Here is a 19,297-nt window from a genome sequence, read left to right as displayed (position 1 = left end):
AGCCTTGAGAGATGAGATGGCTTCTGCAGGTAGAATGGAAAGCTTCTTATCAAATCAACTTTCAGACTAATTAAGACATATCAGTCAGTGACTTACAATACTGTTCCTGCTGCCTAGGCTACCAAACTATCTCACAACGTAATGCAGCCACTTTCTGTCCCGTTTACTGTGTATTGCCAAGGGTTTTGTCAAAAATCTAGAAGTAGAACGGCAGGTTCCCCCTAATTGCTTCATACTCCTTTGCAGTAGCTATGAGAGTAGCAGAATACAAAAGGAAGAATCCCCTGATGGCAGATACAGAGATGGACAATTGAAAATGTGAATGAAAAGCTTCATCATGTCAACTGACAGGGAAATGTCCTGGATTCCCTTTGCCTAAGCGCATCCTGGACAGGGTGGTATCCCTCGGAGAGGGTCACAATCCTCCCACAAATGGGTCCATTCCATTTAATCATGCACAGCTATTTCATCCATGCCCAGCTTTTCTTTTGGTTTGGGTTTTTTTTCCTGGCCAAATGGGCATCTAGTATAGGACTGCTAGATTGGTAATGTTCTCCAAAAAATAGTGTCTCATTTGGCAAACTATCTTTTCAAAGGAGGAGTATTATGACACTGTAAATTACTACCAGGGAGCAAAAAGAAAACATTCATAAGTAAGCAGTAGAGGTTATGCATCTCTTGTATACTTTTCTTATAACATGTCCCAGATTTGTTTTGAAAAACCATTTTGCCCTCTGGTTCAGTCTATTTTAAAACAGATTGAACATCTTCAGATAATAGTCCCCAAAACACCTGACCTGTTTTTGTATTTTTTAAAGTAATTTGAAACTGGCTCACAGATGCAGGTGAGAGTTACCGTAATTATACAGCATATTAGATCTTCATACAAATACAAAGCACGACTTAAGAAGAAGAGTATAGAGCACAGTGGTATCTCAATAACACAAGAATAGGTATGTAAATATTTTAAAACCCTAACATTTCAATAGAAATATTCTATCTTACAGTAGGCTTTGGTTCTAAACTTACAGGAACATGACAAGTTGCTTGTGAACAGGAAAACACTAAGCATACTTCAAATAACATTTGCCATAATTAAAAAAAGGCTTCACCTTTCAGGGGAAAAAAAAAAATAAATCAATTAACCTCACTTTAATTGTAAAATCTGTGCACCAGTAATTTAAGAGAGCTTTTTCTTAAATACGACTGGCATAACATTAGGTTAAAATCTGGTAACTTCTTTTAAAACAAAAAAGAAAGAGATCCCCATGGCAAAAGCAGGGACAGGAAGGCAGTTCTGAAAACATGTGGAGGAAGTTTTAAAATGAAACCTCTGAACAGATTCCAAGTTTTGATTTTAAGAAAATTCCTGTCATCGGTGTCTCAATTAATTAAGAAGATAAGCAAGTTTGATGACACAACCTCATAGTTTTCTCATTGTTGTTTCCATCCTCATGCTTAAGGAGTCCTTCCAGGAAAAAGAGATAGCTCTGAGCAAACAGCAGAACCTGTCACGATGCAAGTTCCAGCTCTGTGAGAACCTTTTACGTTTCTGATCTAAATATTCTTTAGTACCAGGCATACTACATACAGTGTGTGGCGAAGTGTTTTCATATATGCATTTTTAAGTTGGGAAATTTTCTCCTAAAAGATCCCTTTTTAATCCTCACCATTCCCTAAAATTTCAAGGACTTCAGCAGAAGTTTTACTCATAAAACAGAATCTACCCCGTAGTAAATCCTTCTGTTCCTCAAACGTCTTCATTGTCGTAATAACTGTATTGACATGATCTGAAATCTTCAGAAAAGCCACAGACTTTTTTTTTTTAGACTTGAAAGAAATTAGTGAAGACTAATTTTGAATAGATTTTCATTACATAACACTTGGATTAGCCAATTCTTTAGTTTTATTCTTTGTTTTTCAATGAACCTGCAATAAAGGACACCGAAAATGATTCAGCAAAGGAAGTGGTACCTTCAGATAAAACATCAGCCCCTTCAGAAGAGAACAGTGACTGTCAGAGTTGTGAAGGCCTCTGCACTGCTATTCCATTATCAGGTTTTTTACTCTTCAAATTTTAAACCCCACTTATTAAGTATGGATAAAAGATGGGCAGAACTGCTGCCAAAGAGGGTCAGAGCACTGCAAATGGACAGCTTTTATTAACCTAAATAAATAAATAGAAAAGAGAGCACTGAACGGCACCTCTGCAACATGTTTGTTCGCATCCTCACATCAGCACAGCAGCTCTTTGTTTCTTCTGTGATTACCTGCTTTGCCTATGGCTGTAGCGGCTAACTCAAGCACACCTACTCTGAAGGTTACGAGACCTTTCCGCTGTTTTACAGCCATGCACCGACTGATGCCTTCCTCACCTAAAGGCAGTAACAGTAAAGTCTCAGTCGGCTGCGCCTCACGCGGCTCAAAAAACAGTGACTTTCTGAAGGAATGCCCATCAGATCTGGAGCAATAACAAACCTGGTCTCCAAGGATCAACCCATTTTAAAAATCATATACTTCACTCTCCAGTGGACAGGAGAAGAGATCTCTGCAGCAGTTCGGCACGTCAGCAGGAGTTTTCAATCAGGGCAAGGAGATAGAAAACCATAGTTCCACCACCTGGCTGCAAGGTCAATGATTTACAGAGAAGTGTGTGGGCAGAAGGCAGAGGTGAATCAGGAGTGGTACACAGTAGCTAAAGGAAAGTGACTGAAGAGAGGTGCTTAGTCATTAATAATTTTTGTACATGTATATTTTTCCATCCTCTGCGTGAGGACAGCTGCTACAGCATGAAACCAGAGTGCTTTGGTGAAGATTTGGTGTAAAAGGAAGTAAATAGAAAACTGGTTCCTTATATCCCCCCTGCCACTTGCTGCTGTCTGCAGGCAGCAAAGAGCAAAGTGCACGATTTAATACGGCATAGCACTGCTTCTCTGTTCCAAGTGCTCTTCCAGAAAAACATATGTGGGCTGTGCAGGCCTGCCATGAAAATATTCCCATGGCAACCATGAAAAACAAGGGTATACTAAAAGCTGTTACACTAACTCTTTCACTCCAACTCATTGAACAGAGGGAACCTGTAGCACTACTCCTGTACAAAAACATGCCACTGGAAACGTTTTCATTTAGAAGGCATGAATAGATAGTTACCACTGGTTAATTTTCTGTAGTCGACTTTCACTGTGAAACACTGTGTAAGTTAAAAATTAGCCATAAGACTGTGTTCAGAATCAACTGTGCTTTATAGAAAAGCGATGGTTAATTTTTGCTAATCGCAGAAACATACTTGAAACATTCAATAATTATGCAGCAATTTGTTATCAGAGAATCATCCTTAGGAAATAAGGCCAATGATTTTGTTCACTGCATTTTGTATATCATTCAAATTGCACGCTGCACACCTTAATAGAATAGCTAAAGAGACATTTAGAATTACATATAAATAAAGAGTGGAAATTAAAAGCCACATTAAAAAAGGATGAATAAAATCATGTTTTGCAACACATCTCGAGTAATTTGTTTGCAGTTTGGCGCAAGATACTACTTGGATCTGTGGACGTATGCATACTCGTTATGCACTGAGGAGATGAACGTACAGCACAGGAGCTATCACACTGCATATCTCCCAACCCTAACACGCCAAAAAGCAACTGTTTGATATGTCAAAGGCACAGGAAAAAAATTTAGTGCACATACACAATTTACTTGGGCACGTGCATCTTAGAACAAAACGCACGAGAGAGAAAGATCTGCTCTGGGCAGGCACAGTGGTCTTCTAGCCAGGATTAGGTTAAAAACAGCAGATTGCTACCCAGTGCAACAAGGCTTCCAGGCCTGCTGCCCATTTCTGCCAGACTGCTCACGCTGAATGAGGAACTAGAAACTTACTAAACAATCCAGCTGATTTCAGGCATTTTTCCTTTATGCTTCTAAACAGAAGGCACCCCAAGATTTAAATTAGTCATGTGTGACCGAGGGCCTCTGCATAACACACCTGGACTCTGCACAGAGGACGCAGAATGCTTATAGCTTCGCCTGCCCAAAACTTCCAGGGGCTCCAGTAAGAATTACACAGGTTCAGGGAATGCTGGGGTTGGATAGTGGAATAACGAGAAAAATAAAATAAAATAAAAAATAAAACAAAATAAAAAATAACAAACTAAAAAATAACAAAATAAAAAATAACAAAATACAAATAATAGAATAAATAAAAATGATAAAATGATTAAAATACTGCCTGCAACATGTGGCATTCAGCCTAAATTGTGGGGACTGCGCTCAGCCAGCTTTACCGCACTGGTCGGGACGCGCTCGCACCGCGGGCTCCCCGGAGGAGACCCGCTCAGGCCGAGGAGGAGGCGAGCACCAGCGCAGCTTCTCCCTCACCGCCGCCGCCGCGATGCTCCGCCACGCCGGTACCGCCGCCTCTCCCCGGCCGGGTGGGCCAGAGGCTGTGCGGGGCGGTGGGCGACGGCCCCAAGCCCGCTGCGCCCCGGCTGCCGCCACCCCGCCCGGCGACCGGCCGCCCAGGCTCGGCGCCTCAGGGGCTGACAGGACCCCCCGCCCCGGGCCGCCGGACCCACCTGAGATGCCGCCCCCGACCACGACCACGTCGTATCTCTCGGCCATGGCGCTGTCCCCGCACCGGCCGCTCGCTCCCTCCCGCAGCAGCTCCCGCCCGGCTCTGGCGTCCCCCGGGCGGGCCCGGCCTCACCCCGCCCCGCCCCGCCGATGGGCGCCGCCTCCCGCCGCCCCGTGCCAGACCGAGGGCTGGTGGCGCCGCGCCCCCGCCGTGTTCGCGGGGCGGTGAGGGCCCCTGCGGGGCCCGCGGGTGAGGGAGCCCGCCCCGCGGGGCTGCAGGGGCGCCCGAGGCGGGGGCGAGCAGGGCTTCTGCTGAGGGGCCGCTCACCCTCCAGATGATGGCTGACCCCTCGCATCAGCCCCACTCACCCACAGCGGGAGCCACGCCGTTAAGAAAGAATAACCTTTTTCTCTACTACTTCTCGGAGGGTTTGGGGAGAGAGCATGCCCCTGGTCGAGGAGCCCAGTCCCCAACTGGGGCTCGCTGCCCGCCACTCCCTGAAGGCCCTTGAAGCGTTGGAGTCTGCTCCCGCGCTGTCTGCAGCCACCTGGGGGCTGCCAGGGGGGACCTGTGGCTGCCAAGACTGGCGGCATGGACTCTGGAAGACCAGTTAGGGCTTTTCTTGAGGGAGGCTCAAAAGGAGCAGCACCTTGTGCCCACTGCAGTTTGCGGAGAGCCGCCTGTGTCACTGCTCCTCCAGATCGGCCTCCACAGTGGGAGTGGTCTGCCGAGACCCCCATGAGACTCACCCACAGAGAAAAGAACTGGCTCATCCAGAAACAGGTGTCATCAAATTCACCTGGAGCCTTTAGGCTGGTCCCCTACAGACCCAACAGGGTTTTCCATCACTCAGGTTTCTACTTTACCATGAATGAGGCTCCAGGGGAACTGGGCTTGGGGATGGTCCAAGCGTGCAAATGTGTTTCGTCAGGCGTATCTGTACAGTTTACATCCAGCAGTCATGTCAGTCATACCTGACCTTCCACACTCAGCGGGCTCATGGCAGAAGGTACCCAGCTCCAAGACTTCTCTGAGCCAAAGACACTTGTTCAGTCTGTGTCGTTCTCCACTTCCTGGAGCCGTACATCAGAAGAAACAGGCCATGACAGTCTGGACAGGATTCCCTCTTCCATAATTCAGTGGATCGTATAGGCTGAATCATGTGTCTTGATGATAGTTTGTAGTTTACAGAGGCAGAGGCACCTGTGATGGGAATCACAGATATTGTCTACAGCAGGTGCAGCCCTGGAGAGGGAGAATGGGAGGGAAGAAAATGTAGAGGTCAGAATAAAGATAGGTCTATATCAGCTGTCTGCAAAGCTAATAATCATTCATGGACTCATCTTCTCTTTCCCTGCTGGGAACAGTTCCTCCTCCGTGCCATTCCCTGTGTCCTGCCCAGGAATTGTGTGGCGCTGTGCTGGTTGGCATGGGCCAAACAGCACTGGGAGGTGTGCTAACATTTAGACAGTATGATGATCACAGGGCACTGGCTGGGCACATGTCCTGGATGTGCTTAAATTGCTAGGAGACCTGTATCCTGTATCTCATGCACTGTGGGTGACATTGTTCATGGGCAGCAAGTTTAATGTCCAGTGACAAGGCTCTAGCATCTTCATGACACTCCGGGATGAACTACCCTTCATCTTACAAGTATACTATCTAACAAGCAGTCTCTGTTCCCTTGTATTTTTCATAGATTCACAGAGTCACAGAATGGTTTGGGTTGGAAGCGACCTTTGAAGATCATCTAGTCCAACTTCCCCTGCCATGTGCAGGGACATCTTTCACTAGATCAGGTTGCTTAAAGCCCTGGCCAACCTGACCTTGAACACTTCCAGTGATGGGGCATCCACAACTTCTCTGGGCAACCTGTCCTTGTGCCTCACCACCCTCATGGTAAAAAATTTCTTCCATAGAAAAGTTTTTCCATATGCTTTCACCTCACTTTGCTCCCCATCTCTGCTTCATCTCTCATTCCCTAAAGATGTGTTCTCCATACTTCTCCTGCCCCTTTTTTTAATCCCTTTTCCAGCCCTCTTCTCCTGGATACCTCCTCTCCTTTTATTTTACCCACTCTTTCTCCAAGCTGTGTGCCAATTGACAGATGAAGTCTAACCTTTAGAATGAAAGCCCCCCAAAACCTGAAGAACTATTGAACTAAACCCCATGATTTCAGCATAAGGGGAAGCTTGGGTTAAAGGAAAGATCAAATTTAAAAAACCCCAAAAACCTAGAGAAAGAGCAATATCTGGCTGAACCTAGTTTATCACAGTTATCAATATCTGAAGTATGAAATTTTCAGTTGATTTACCTGATATCTTTATTACTTTGTGACTATTAGATTAATAATTGCAGCGGTGATACCCAGAAAACACGTGCAGCGCTTATCTTCCATGGGAATGCGATTCCTCCATGATCATGAGTATTCTCTGTCTTGGCTGGGAGAAGGCATGCCAGAGGGGCAAGGGATGTCAGAGTCCTAGGGACTCAGCCATCACCTGGAGGGCCAGGTCACCTCTTGGAATATACAAGGAAATTCATTATAAGGCAAGGGACATGTGGTACTGTTTCTTTTTATATGCTTAGCAGAATGCTACACTTATGTTTCTGAAGTTCAGGCTGGTTGCTGGTAAGAGGAGAGATCAGGGTAGATGAGGGGAGAAGAAAAAGGAGTAGAGAGGAAGAGGAGAGGGCAGTGGCCCTATTTATTTGCCTCTTGTCTGTGCACATTTTTTTGTTCATTTTTGATTTTCTGAATGTGAGAAACCAACCATTATACTTCAGAACTTGAACTGGATTTCTTTCTGAGGATGCTAGTCCTAAGAAGTAGTTAGCTAGTATATATATTCCTTTTGATGGGGTCAGCAAGAAGCTGCATTGCCATACCTAATATGTTTAATGTCTAGGATATTTTATGTATATGAGATTTGGGTCTCATTTCATCACTGTAGTTATGAATATCGTAACTGCAGTTAGGTGCTGTGTCTGGAACTGCAGTTCCAGACAATTTTAGATATTCAATTCTATTTTGCGCTGGTGAAGTCTGCTTTGATGAAACCAATCTTTTGCTTTAAAAAATTATGAAAATTTGAATTTGTGAAGAAGATTTACAGCTCCTCACCCTATTATTTTTCTGTTGCTCTCATTCCATATCCTAGGTCTGTTCTCTAGATCTTTGCCTAGCTGCTTGCTTACCCTTTCTGTATACTTTTAGAGGCAATATCTTTCTTGTTAAGAGCATATATGTATCAACCTTTTACAAAAGAAAGTAGTCTAATGAGACCATCTACATTTTTACTTTTATTATTGCATTTCTACCTAGAAGATATGTGAAGACAAGAACCTTTGCCTCATTAAAAGTATCATAAATACCTCCCTCTGAAAACAGTTTTTCTGAGTGATCCTTGCCCTGCCTGAAGCAGTGCTACATGATTAATCATTTACAGGGAGAAATTCCTTATTTTTGAGAGAAGTGGTTAATGGGGAAGAGAGAAAGAGGTCTCTCCAAACAACCTGAATAAAAAGTTACTGGGAGACTGATGAGGCTGAATTAATAGAAGATTAATTAATAGAAGATTTTTAGTTTCTGCTCAGAAATACATATTCTTACTCTGATTAAAAGAATCTGTCTGATTTGAGGACAGTTAAATCAAACTCCAAGACCTCTTCGTACTGACAGATACACAATTATCAAATGGTAGTCAGAAATAATAGTTGTAGAGATTATTTTAAACCCCATATGAAACATTGAAAGGTAGGGAAGGCTATTCCAAAAGCAGAGGTGAGTAATTTTATTTGGGCTATTGGTGAGGGTAGCTATAGTTACATCTATGCACTTAATACCAAGTGCCGCAGATTCACAATGTCCACAATATGTAACACTTAGTCCTGGGATTCCTCTGGACCTTGTCTTCCTCCTGTGGCTCTAAGGAATAATATTTTTTTTCCTTTTTTATTATGAGTGTTTGAAACAGAGAAGGCTGTATTGCCTGCAGTGGGGGGTATGTGGTGCATGCCCTAAAGTCACATGAAGGTCCATGGGGGTGTTTGAGGGCACAAAGCCCTCAAAGGGCTGTTCAGATACAACAGAGCAAACATCTCGGTCATTAAGTCTGGTTTTCTATCATCATGGACACATTATATACTACTTCTAATTAATAAATCTAGTTCTGTCTAGAGCAGGCCAAATCTCTCCCAAAGCCAGGCTGGTAGTTTTTCCCTCCTCTCTTCCCACAGTAAGTCCGTTTCAAAGGTTCATTTTTTCATCTCAGTCTCTTCTGTTTCCAAAATGTTTACACCACGATGCATTTAAACAGATATCATATTCCCCTTTCTGTTTTTCTGTTTGCAAGGTTGATGCTTGTCAAGCACTTTAGTAGCCTTACATACTGGGATCCACATTTGCTGATCCTAATAGCTCTTTTCTACATCTGTCTTAGTCCAAAAGTATCTATCTTCAACAGGTATGACCAGAACGGTATGTGTAATCCTAATAAAGCCTCTTTGATGGCATAAAGATTTTTTTTTATGTCTGGAAACAGCTCTTCTAATCATATTAGGATTCTCTTTCTGTTTTTTATGGCCCCATTACTTCTCTCATCCCGTGTGGTTCTAACTAATTAAACAGATAGAGTCTTCTACCTGGATTTTGGTGCATTATCCTTTGAATGCATAATGTTAAAAGCAAAGCAAACTTTTTGAGAAAACAGAGCAACTGAGAGCCTCTGCATTTTCTCAGCTTGGAAGAGAACTCACCTGAGACAAAGTATATTCTTTTCATAAATTTTGTTAGGCACATATACACTGTGGCAAAGAGATGGCATAAATAGCTATAGTGTCTGGCAGAAAACGTACTGACAGCCCTGGACTAAATTTTGAGAAATGAGTGGAAAGTTGATGGAGTAGGGGTCAAAGCCAAAGACCCCCAAATTTACGATGACTAAGAGGTAGAATTTAGGCACATGTTTCATGACTGTCTGGTCAGTGGCTGGTAAAAACACAGTGCAGCATTTTAAATTACATATCCTCTCAGCTTCTGTTCCTTAAATAGCAATGCATTTAATAGGCCAGCTTTTTGTTGTTTGTTTTGTGTTACAGTCTCTCTTCATCACATTCGGTGGGAGTCTCTGCTTCAGGACAAGCCAGTTTTCACTGCTGAAATTTCCCACTGGCAGGTATTATATGCTGACATTACCTTTAATCAAGGTGGCAGAATGGATCCCTCCGTTACCTGCAAGCTGTATTAGCACCCGCATCGCTAGGGTGCTTCAGCCACAGTGTTATGATCAGAGCCAGGAATTCCTCTAAATTCCTGGGTCTGGATGCAAACTCCCACTGCGCTAGGTCCACGTCAGTGAGCCCTGGGCGTTCATCCTGCCTCCCACCCTTCCCCACCACTGCCACTGTCCCCTACCACACAGGGAGGAAGCCTGGGCACACAGGCTAGATGGACACCATGGCACACCACAGTGGGTCCCAGACCTTCATAACTGGGGTCAGGGCACAAGGACGCAACAGGTTTTAGGCTGTTTGATGGTCAGAGGTTCAGGGCACAGGTAAGTCTAGGTGTAGCCTTAGGGCATCACAGTCACATGCAGAGAAACTGTGTGAAGGGAAAGATAACAAAGAGTTTGGTTGTGAAGAGCAAGATTACATCTTCCATCAGTCACAAGCATACACTGAGACTTGGTGCTTTCAGGCACCTAATGAATTTGGTGCTTGTACCTCATTACTGGTTTGTGGTGGAGAATCCCTTGAAGGTAGGGTGAACATACCTCTCTAATCTGCAACCAGGTCATGCCATTCTTCTGGTTAGCACCTTTGTGTCTACTGAGTACTGATGTTACAGAAGACAGGTAGGTTTAAACTCATTTTTAAACATACATTTTACATAATTTCAAATTTCGCTAAAGCAATCAGTGCAGAAATTGTGAAAGCACATGTCAGTGCTTTTGAAATACCACACAATTAAATGAGCATAAGCTCCATGCCAGGGTTTCCGATGAAGAAAAACTGCTGCAAGAAGTCTCAGGAGGTTGTCTAGTCTGTCCCTTTGCCCTACGGCAGCATCAGCCATGACCAAAATATATCTTGATTAGCAGTGAATGTTAACTGGAGAGGCTAAATGTTAATAACCAAGATTTTTAATCCAACATGCAACAGTCTGACATTAATCTAGAGCAAATAAGCAAAAATTGAATATTTTATCAGTCAGATTCCATTCAAGGTAAGACTGAGTATTAAATATAAAACCTACAAAATTAAGCCCATTAGTAAAAGCAATGAGTGAATGTAAACACATTACTCGTGAGCACACAGAGCCACAGCGCAAGAGCTGAACAAGGGTCCGAGTGCCATGGCACAGCCAGGCTGGCAACTCCCCGAGGCCAGGGGCTGGGACCGTGGGGGCTCCCCACGGCAGGGGCAGCACGGCAGGCCCTGGCAGCCCAGGCCTGTCCCACCCCCAGCCAGGAGCAGCCGGGAGCACCGGGGCAGCCCCAGCCCCAGGCATCGGGCACATCCCTGAGGACGGGGACGGGCTGAGGATGGGCTGGGCCGTGGGCCCACGGATGGGCCCGGCTCAGTAGGGCCCATGGCCGGGCAGGGCAGGGCTGTGGGGAGCTGAAGACCGGCCCTGCTGTAGTGTCGCTGGGCAGGGGCTGATGGCCCTGGGGGGTGACATGGGGTCCTGGGCCGCGGGCAGGGTGGGGGAGCCAAGGGGGCTGCCAAGGGGCAGTCGGGGCTAGTGATGCCCTCAGAGCCCTGAAGCTGAGTGAAAACTGCTTTGTGTATTGAAAGACCAGCAAAATTAGGGCCCTACTGGTACCATAATCATTAAATACAAGTGCACAGGTTTCTAGACCACAACATTATAACACCAAATAATTTTGGCTTTCTTCTTATTAGCTCTTTGTCTATTTAGACTTAAGGATCTTCCTGGCCAAAGCATCCTTAACAGGCTAAGGAGGCAGCCTCCCGTTCAGTGGAGGGAGGCCATGTAGGCTCTAACACAACGAGGAGTCAAATACACATCCCCTCCTTTGATCTCACAGGGAACGCGTTCATCGTGACTGCTTGTGTAATGAAACCCCAAGAAGGAGTGGAGGAAAGCAGATGTGATGTCTCAAACCATTCCAGCTAGTCCTACTTCATAGTCTCTAGTTTCCTTTCCCACTCTTTGTCCTAATGAGCCTGCTTTTACAAATCTATGACTGATGTAACCACTGTTCTGATTCAAGAATTAATAACGATTGTGGTAATTATACAAGTATATGCATATTTACTAATATAACCAACAAAACAAAAACAGGGGAAAAACCTTAAACTAGCATAAATTATTCTTCTAACGTCAAGCTCATCCCTGCACTATGCTAATCTCTCCCTGACCATTAGCTACAGTTCAGGCTGGTCCAATTTTCTATTGTAATTTCCTATTACTTCTCTCTTTTGCAAAATTTTCCTCCAAAAGAAATCCAACGTCAGGTTTGCGGTGATGTTCACTATTGGTATTAGCGTGTGTATCTGGCAGAGGTGCCTGGTACTGCCAGGGCATCTATGACATGAACTTCTACCAATTTCAAAAGACACATTGCATTCATTCACAGGCAATGGCCAGTTCCCGCCATGCAGAAGTCCTAACAGACAAGTCCACAGGTGACCCAAACAGGCAAGGACAATAACAGAATGGAAAGCAACGTTTTAAGTAGATGTAAAGGAGTTAGAAAAATTAAAGTTTCTTAGAAGGTAACAAAAATGGAAAAATAAAAATAAACCTTCATAGCAGCAGCTAAACTGAACTCCATGTGTGCATCATGGCAAGGTGGAGCACCGTTTTCCCCATTGTGCAGGTTGGAGAACTAGTTTGAATGAGGTGCTCCCAAGTCCTCCGGTTCACCTATAGCCTAAATGCCACAAACGAGACCACCAGGCAGGGCATGACCTGGAATGGCAGGGAGCAGTCCAAATGAGTATCTTCCTGCTTCAGACAGAGCCAGACTTAATTTTGCAATTGAAGGATATTGTTCCAAAATAATCACTTTTGTAAGCAGTGACCAGAAGACATATGTTCTGAACTGAAAATCAACAGCCTTTGCTATGTAATGCCCATCTTTTCCTCTGACCCTTGTTTAGAGTCTGTTTGAGCTCAATTTTTTTTTCTTGAACTAGATGAGCAAAGGCTAAAGATGCAAAACAGATGATAGCAGTGAAATTCCTTCTCATACCTCTAAACAGACAGTGCCCTGTGTTATATGCATTGGCCTGACACAGAACACATGAGGAAATAAAACACTTTCATCCTTTTAACAAAAATAACTCCCATGTCCTTCACCAGTAACGTAATGTGAAAAGTTCCTGAAGAGACAGGTTATGTCTCTCACTCATATCAAATGTTTTCTTAGCGAATAATGACAGGTGACCTTTTATTTTTTCTTAATCATGCTGTTCCTGCTGATTCGCATCTATCGAAGTCATAGCACACCGTTTCCATCCATCACTTGAAAGATGGCCACTGCCAGCCTTCATTAATTCACTGCTACTCTATTTCATCTGAACTGGAGTCAAAAGGAGATCCTAGGTTTGCATTCCTCTGGTTCCTCATTCTATAATTATGTCTTTTCCCCTATGTTTCTTCTAATGCCTCGTTCCTTAATTGTTAGCTATGGTGAAATAGTCCAGCATCAGTAGCAAAACTTATGTTCTTCTGCAGAAAAAAAACATACAGGAAGATGAACTGGAAGCTCCTACAGTGCAAACTTAGAAAAGAGTTTAAATAACGAACAACGGGCTACCATGTATCAATGTGGGGATTATTATTACTGAGGAGGCTATTATCTATGTATGTATATTTGCATATGGTAATGCTGCTGTGACTACTCAGGGGATGTTCTTTACACTTCTGTGCACACTTCCACAGTCCAAGATGGTCCTGTGTAAGTTGAAGTGGCTTCAGTGAAGAGCCCTGAAAATAATAAATGGATTGGGAAATAGACTTGCTAGTGAAAAACATCTAAATTTAAAGAGGAGAAGGTTAAGAGGTTATAGTTTTATACAGGTGGGATTCATTTAATCTTATGTTGACCATCTGCACTGGCCAACAAGCCCTCTTCTCTGAGATAGGTAGGTCTAGAGACTGATTTATACTATACTAGGATAGGTAATCAAGAGACATGGGACAAGTTTCCTCCTGAGATGTCTGTCTCTCTCCAAGGACACCTAACTAATTGATTTCAACTAGCTAAACTTTCTGATTATTAGAACTAGTGAAGTAAGTCCCACTCCAAGTATGTACTTAGGGAGCAAAGAGCTACTCATAGAGTTCTTCAGTGAAGGTGGTAGAAGTGCTAACTAATACTTCTAACCTAGAAGAAAAGGAGAAATCAACACATATCTTCCCTGGAAACTTACCACTTGGGTTATTTTGTACAGACCATAGGACCTTGTCTTTGTTCCTGAGAAGCAGCAGGAAGTTGTGCAAGCAGCAAGCAAGATGAATTGGCTCCTTGCTCTTCCATGGAGGCTAGGACTACCTCTGCAAAGGCCTGTGCTGTCTTGCTCATTCTCCATGCCTTTCATTAGTGCCCCTCAGTGTCCTGAAGCAAAGTTGATATAGTTTCCTGAATGGGCATGGAGAACCCCTTTACATAGGAAGATTGGGGCCTTGCTAATTATTAACGTCATAGCACAGATTTTAAGCGCCCATAGACACAAACAGCATTAGCTGTATGCTGGACCAGAATCAAGTTTTTATCTTGTAATTGCCCTTTGCACTCTGTGTTTTCTAAACATTCAAAATCCTGGCATTGCAAAGTGCTGAGTTTAATCCAAATCTTTCTGTGCTAAATCCTCTGGGGTTAGGACTTGATCCTGTTCTTCGAGACTTTGGGTAGATTTTCCATACTCATGTTACTTTTCTTTCTATTTTATACACAGTTTTCATTCTTTTCAGGCCTAAACTTTCTCCAAAGTCTTTAATTATCCTGTAAGTTCCCAAGTCCAGCTCCTCATCAACTTTTCCGTGTATGCTTCCTTTAACTCCTTTCCATAAAAGACAAACCTCCTCCAGAGAATTAAAAAAATACGTATGTATGCACTTACTAGTTTAAAATCCATAGAATCTGGATCTAAATAAGCAGGGCTTTTCATGTTGTCTTCATGCTATTTTTTGTCTCTTTAAGTATTTAGATCTGTCTTTGGTTATTGTCTTCCACTTCATCGCCTGCTTCTTTTGAAACACTTGGTTATTTTAATAAGCCTAACTTGCAAAGGTGTTTTGTTTATATTAGCACTTCTCTACAGTGCAGCCAGGATCAGTCATAAGTCTCTTTGTTTTCTGCAAAATGAGCCTGCTGCATTCACTTTATGTTTACAGATCTCCAAGCCAATCTTCTCTTCTCTTCTAGTTTCAATGAAATATAAATATTTTGAATTTAGGTGCATCAGAATTCTAACTACTGTCACATACAGACACTGAACAATAGTTTTCAGGTAAAAATATTATTTGGTCTCATCTCACATTTCTCATGATTAGTATTTTGTTTTCATGAGGTAGCCAGCATGTAGTTAGTGTTACTGTGGGTTTTATTTCACAAAAGGCAGATTTTGGAGGAGGTCAGTGATAGACAAGATATTTTAAAATGCTGTTACTTTACGAAGAGCAACCAGCTGGACAGCATCAGGGGACCTTGTCTCTGTCCCATTCCTCAGCTCAGGGAGATCTAGTTTCTTGTTGCTGGTGATTGCATTGAATGGAGTTGTCAGGGCCGAGAGTAACTTTAACTATTTTACCTAAAGACCTTGCCTGGTCCCAGCTCTATCTTCATGAACTAGATTCTTGAATCAGAACATCATCTAGAATCTAGAATATCAACAACCATCTGGATTGCAGTGTGAAAACAGAAGTTTGTCATGTTCAAATGTGTGACTCTACTGTCTGCATGCTTGGATGAAGAACTGCACTGATCCTTCATCTTCTGGCAATTATCATTTCACAGCAGATGGCAGAAAAAATCAAAGCGAACCTTCTGCGTTTTCTCTGTTGGGATTAAAATCTTGGTCCTGAGCCATTGCGTGCATTTGACTGATTGCCTCCTTTCTGTATGCAGTGGCCATTGCTTTTGCTCATGCCCTTCTGGGGAATAGTTGATACCTGATGGTGATGGGTGTACAAAGACATTTGTAACTCAGCGTATGCAGGCACTTGCAATAGGGTACTCAGGAAGGCTATTTCTATCTGCTTTGCTTGTTCAGACAAGCATCCTTTTATTTTAAATGTTCTATTAGAACTCCAAATGATGCCCTGGGATCAGACCATGCACTGATTTGAGTCTGTGCTATTTTTGAAGTCTTGCCTGCTTCCTTAACATCCTTTTGGTCTGTCTTGTTTTGCATCATTTTCTTCTGGTTCCCCATTGTCAGCATTCTCTACCGTTGCTGAGTGAGCCTGAACTTTCTGAGTCTTTATTCCCGTTACCTGCACGTATCTGCAATATAAGCATAGCGGTCAGGGAAAGTGCTAAGACGTCTTTCTGAATACAGTAGCACTGCTTACTGCTCTCGTTTATATTATGCATATGGCTGGTTCAGCTGTGGGTTGGTTCATCTGCTGTGTCTCTCCATCACTTTGGATTAGGTCACAAAATAAGTTGCATTGTTTCGATTTTTTTAGTATTGCAGACTGTGGTGTGAGGGACTGGTGTATAGCCATCTGCAACTTCTGTCACATTTTTTCACTTGGCGTATTGCTGATCACCGATGTATTTTGTGATCTTGTTCCAGGGACTGTTGAAGTTGGTGGAGACATTCATACTGGTGTCAAGGACTGTTTTCGGAGAGCCTATGTTATGGTTTTTATTGCTATTCTAAAATTGCTGTGTTTGAAAAAACTGGTTTGTTTTTCATGCATGATTTTAGATGAAAAGAACATTAATGTGTGCAAGCAGTTCACTGAAGTTAGACAGACTTTTGTCTAAGCCACATAGGTTTCTGGAACTGGTACATATCCAGAGACACCTGGACAGAGGTACAAGAAATATCTCATCTGGTAATTCTTCTGGCAAACAAATGTGCCTTTTAAGTTATGTCAGTCAAGTGAAGCAATTGTAGCAATTGTGTCAATCAGGTCTTATGAATTCACAGTCATAAATGCCTTAGCACTGATGTAAGATTTTAATAAACTAAGTATATTTGCATACTTTCATACTTGGAGAATATGTATAGACAATACCAGAAAGAAATGGCCTTTTGAATATTGGCTAGTGATTTAAATACCCTGAGTTCATTAGAATAGTCAGTATCTCGCCTGGGATTGACTGACCAATAAAAATAGTAGAGATAAGCAAAGTAAACACACTATGATTAATTAGCAAATATATGTGGTATTTCTGAAAAAAAACCCTGACATTTGCATAGGAGACTCTGGGATTGCAAACACTGTATAACCACAAGGCTTGCTTAATGAAGGAATGTGTTCTGAAGTGAGATTCTTTGATGTACTTGTACCTTTTAAACTGGCACTCAGTAGCCATATCCCCATGAACACTGGCTTTTACTGCATTACAAATTATCATTCCCTTGAGAAACAGGTATAGGTTTTCTTCTGAAGAAGCTGTCGCACAGCATGGATTAGCACTCAGTTGCACAGCTGCTAGGGTCTGTGCTTCGTAGACTTGGTCCCATGCTGTGTGGTGAGACATCTTGCAGAAGCTAGCCTGTAGCCACTGAATTATATACCCAGGAGTCAAAATCTTAAAACTCTCTGTTCTGCCCTTGAGCTGTCTCTTGGGGAAAGCCAGCACCATTTTCACGCCCCTAGGAGATCACGATGCACAAAACTTTTCCAGGTTGCAGTGCTAGTGCAAACTGTGTTGGAGAGCTGGCTGGCCGGTAGTAGCTATGTTTACTCAGGTTGATCAAAAGGTCAGAGATAAACTTGCAGGTTTCAAAGCTAAGTGTTGTAGCTACGTGTTGATGGAGGCCTCCTGAAGGCAGGTTGGCGGCTGCATTCACGCTATTTCAGGCAGTGCTGATACTGAACACATTGCTAATCCATGTAAGGAAATAGTGAGACTTTGGCCTAAGAAGGTGTAGAGGAACCCAGCAAAATAAGCAGCGCTGTTGTTCACTTGAACAGTCTTTCCAGCCACTCTGAATGGGAAGGGAGATGGCAGTCATGCTTTAAACCACAACCGACTCCTTCCAGGGAACTCTTCTCTATCTAAAACTTTGATTTATCTCTCCCAAGATCATGCCTGGAATTTTCCATGTTATGTTTTCCTTTGCATAAGCCTTTGTAAAGTAAATAGTGTTCATGCCTTGTAAACTGTTGTGAAATTTCGTGTCTAGTTCTCGTCTTGTTGCGATACGGCAGTGTTGCTATACCTACTTTCACAGTGGTTTCCTGTGCTTGAAAAAGAGGTTGCAGATGTACAGGACTTTGGCAATGAACAGTACACAGTGATGCGGGTAAAGCTTAGATGAAGGACTTTATGGTGACAGGAGGTTAAGAGAGCACAGGTATTGGCACAGGTACTGTAGAGGAGTGAACGTAATGACATTTAATTTAACCAGACATGGAATATTGTCATGACAGCTGTTTGATGTTGATTGATTTCTTCATTAGGAATAGCTGTAATTTGTTTTCACTCCCCTCTGAAAAGTACTCATGGTAACAGCCTATGCAAGGTGTCCTGAGCTCCAGCTGAATGTTGACCAATGACCGCAGAAACAGGTACGGCACCTGTGGATAGGACACGCTCTAATAAAGCACAGGGATTCCGCAGACCCAGAGCACAGTTTCTCTGTGGATAATCTTGCAGGCATACAGTAGGTCTTCTGTGGCCAGGGCACTCGCTGTTGGATTTGAGGACCTTTTTAAACCTGGGGACATTGGAACCTGGCTCTGGGGTTTATGTCTTAAGATGGTACTGTGCATTCAGAATAATCTTCCCCCAAATGATGAAGGTTAGATAATATGATGTCGTGGGCAGTAACTGTGTAATTTCTTTAAAACAGTTTCCAACATTCCTAGCCTGCTGGTCTTCATCATTCCAGCGACTGTAAAATGCATCCTGAACAAGGACCTGTTCCAGAGATAATGTTATTGCTTATTACCCACCAACCAAATAATGTCATTCTGAATTTTAAAGGAAATTATTCTTTGTACCCTGTAAATGAATCCCAAGGAACTGTTTGTCTTCAAAGCATGTTGTTCTGCGAGACTGTGGCAAGCGATCTGCAGATGATCATGGAACTAACATCACCTTCACAGTATTTCCAGTTAAAACTGTGCTGAAGATGCATGGTTGCCCACAGAAATTCTGAGAGGTGACATGGGCCTGAGGGATAAAAAATCTGGAAATCACAAGTGAAGAATGCCAGACTCCGTAACCTCTGGGTTTTATGGAGGAGTGAAGATAAAACACAAATGAATATTAATGTCTGGGGACAGCTTAATGATACAGCATAAAATTTAAATGATGTCATTAATTCCTAAGTATGGAACAACATTCTTTCAGAGAGGACTTGTTTTGATTATGATTAGAGATTTTAAAAAAAAAAGAAGGCTTTTCTGTTCATAAATGTCTGTCTGTCTTTGGCTGATGTGAAGTGCATATCAGTTCTATCCACTAGAAATAGTGTAAGACTTGAATGTCTTACTGTGAAGAAATACTTCCAGCACTTCCAGATGCCAGCTATAGCTTAAAATTCATACAT

General features: G+C 43.0%; 1 protein-coding gene across 1 annotated transcript in view; it reads right to left on the bottom strand.

Moving 5' to 3' along the window:
• The window catches only part of MAOB (monoamine oxidase B), a 51,385-nt gene extending 46,687 nt beyond the window's left edge, over window positions 1–4,698 (bottom strand). Inside the window, exon 1 of the mRNA XM_075173914.1 lies at window positions 4,584–4,698. Within this exon, the coding sequence (XP_075030015.1) occupies window positions 4,584–4,629 (46 nt within the window). The 5' untranslated portion in view covers window positions 4,630–4,698. The remainder of the gene's footprint in view (window positions 1–4,583) is intronic.
• Window positions 4,699–19,297: the final 14,599 nt, after the last annotated feature.

Source organism: Calonectris borealis, chromosome 1 (assembly GCF_964195595.1).
Source record: "Calonectris borealis chromosome 1, bCalBor7.hap1.2, whole genome shotgun sequence".
In the NCBI taxonomy this organism is placed as follows: Eukaryota; Metazoa; Chordata; class Aves; order Procellariiformes; family Procellariidae; genus Calonectris; species Calonectris borealis.
The sequence above is the reverse complement of the archived record's forward strand: the minus strand, read 5'-3'. Positions and strand labels throughout refer to the sequence as shown.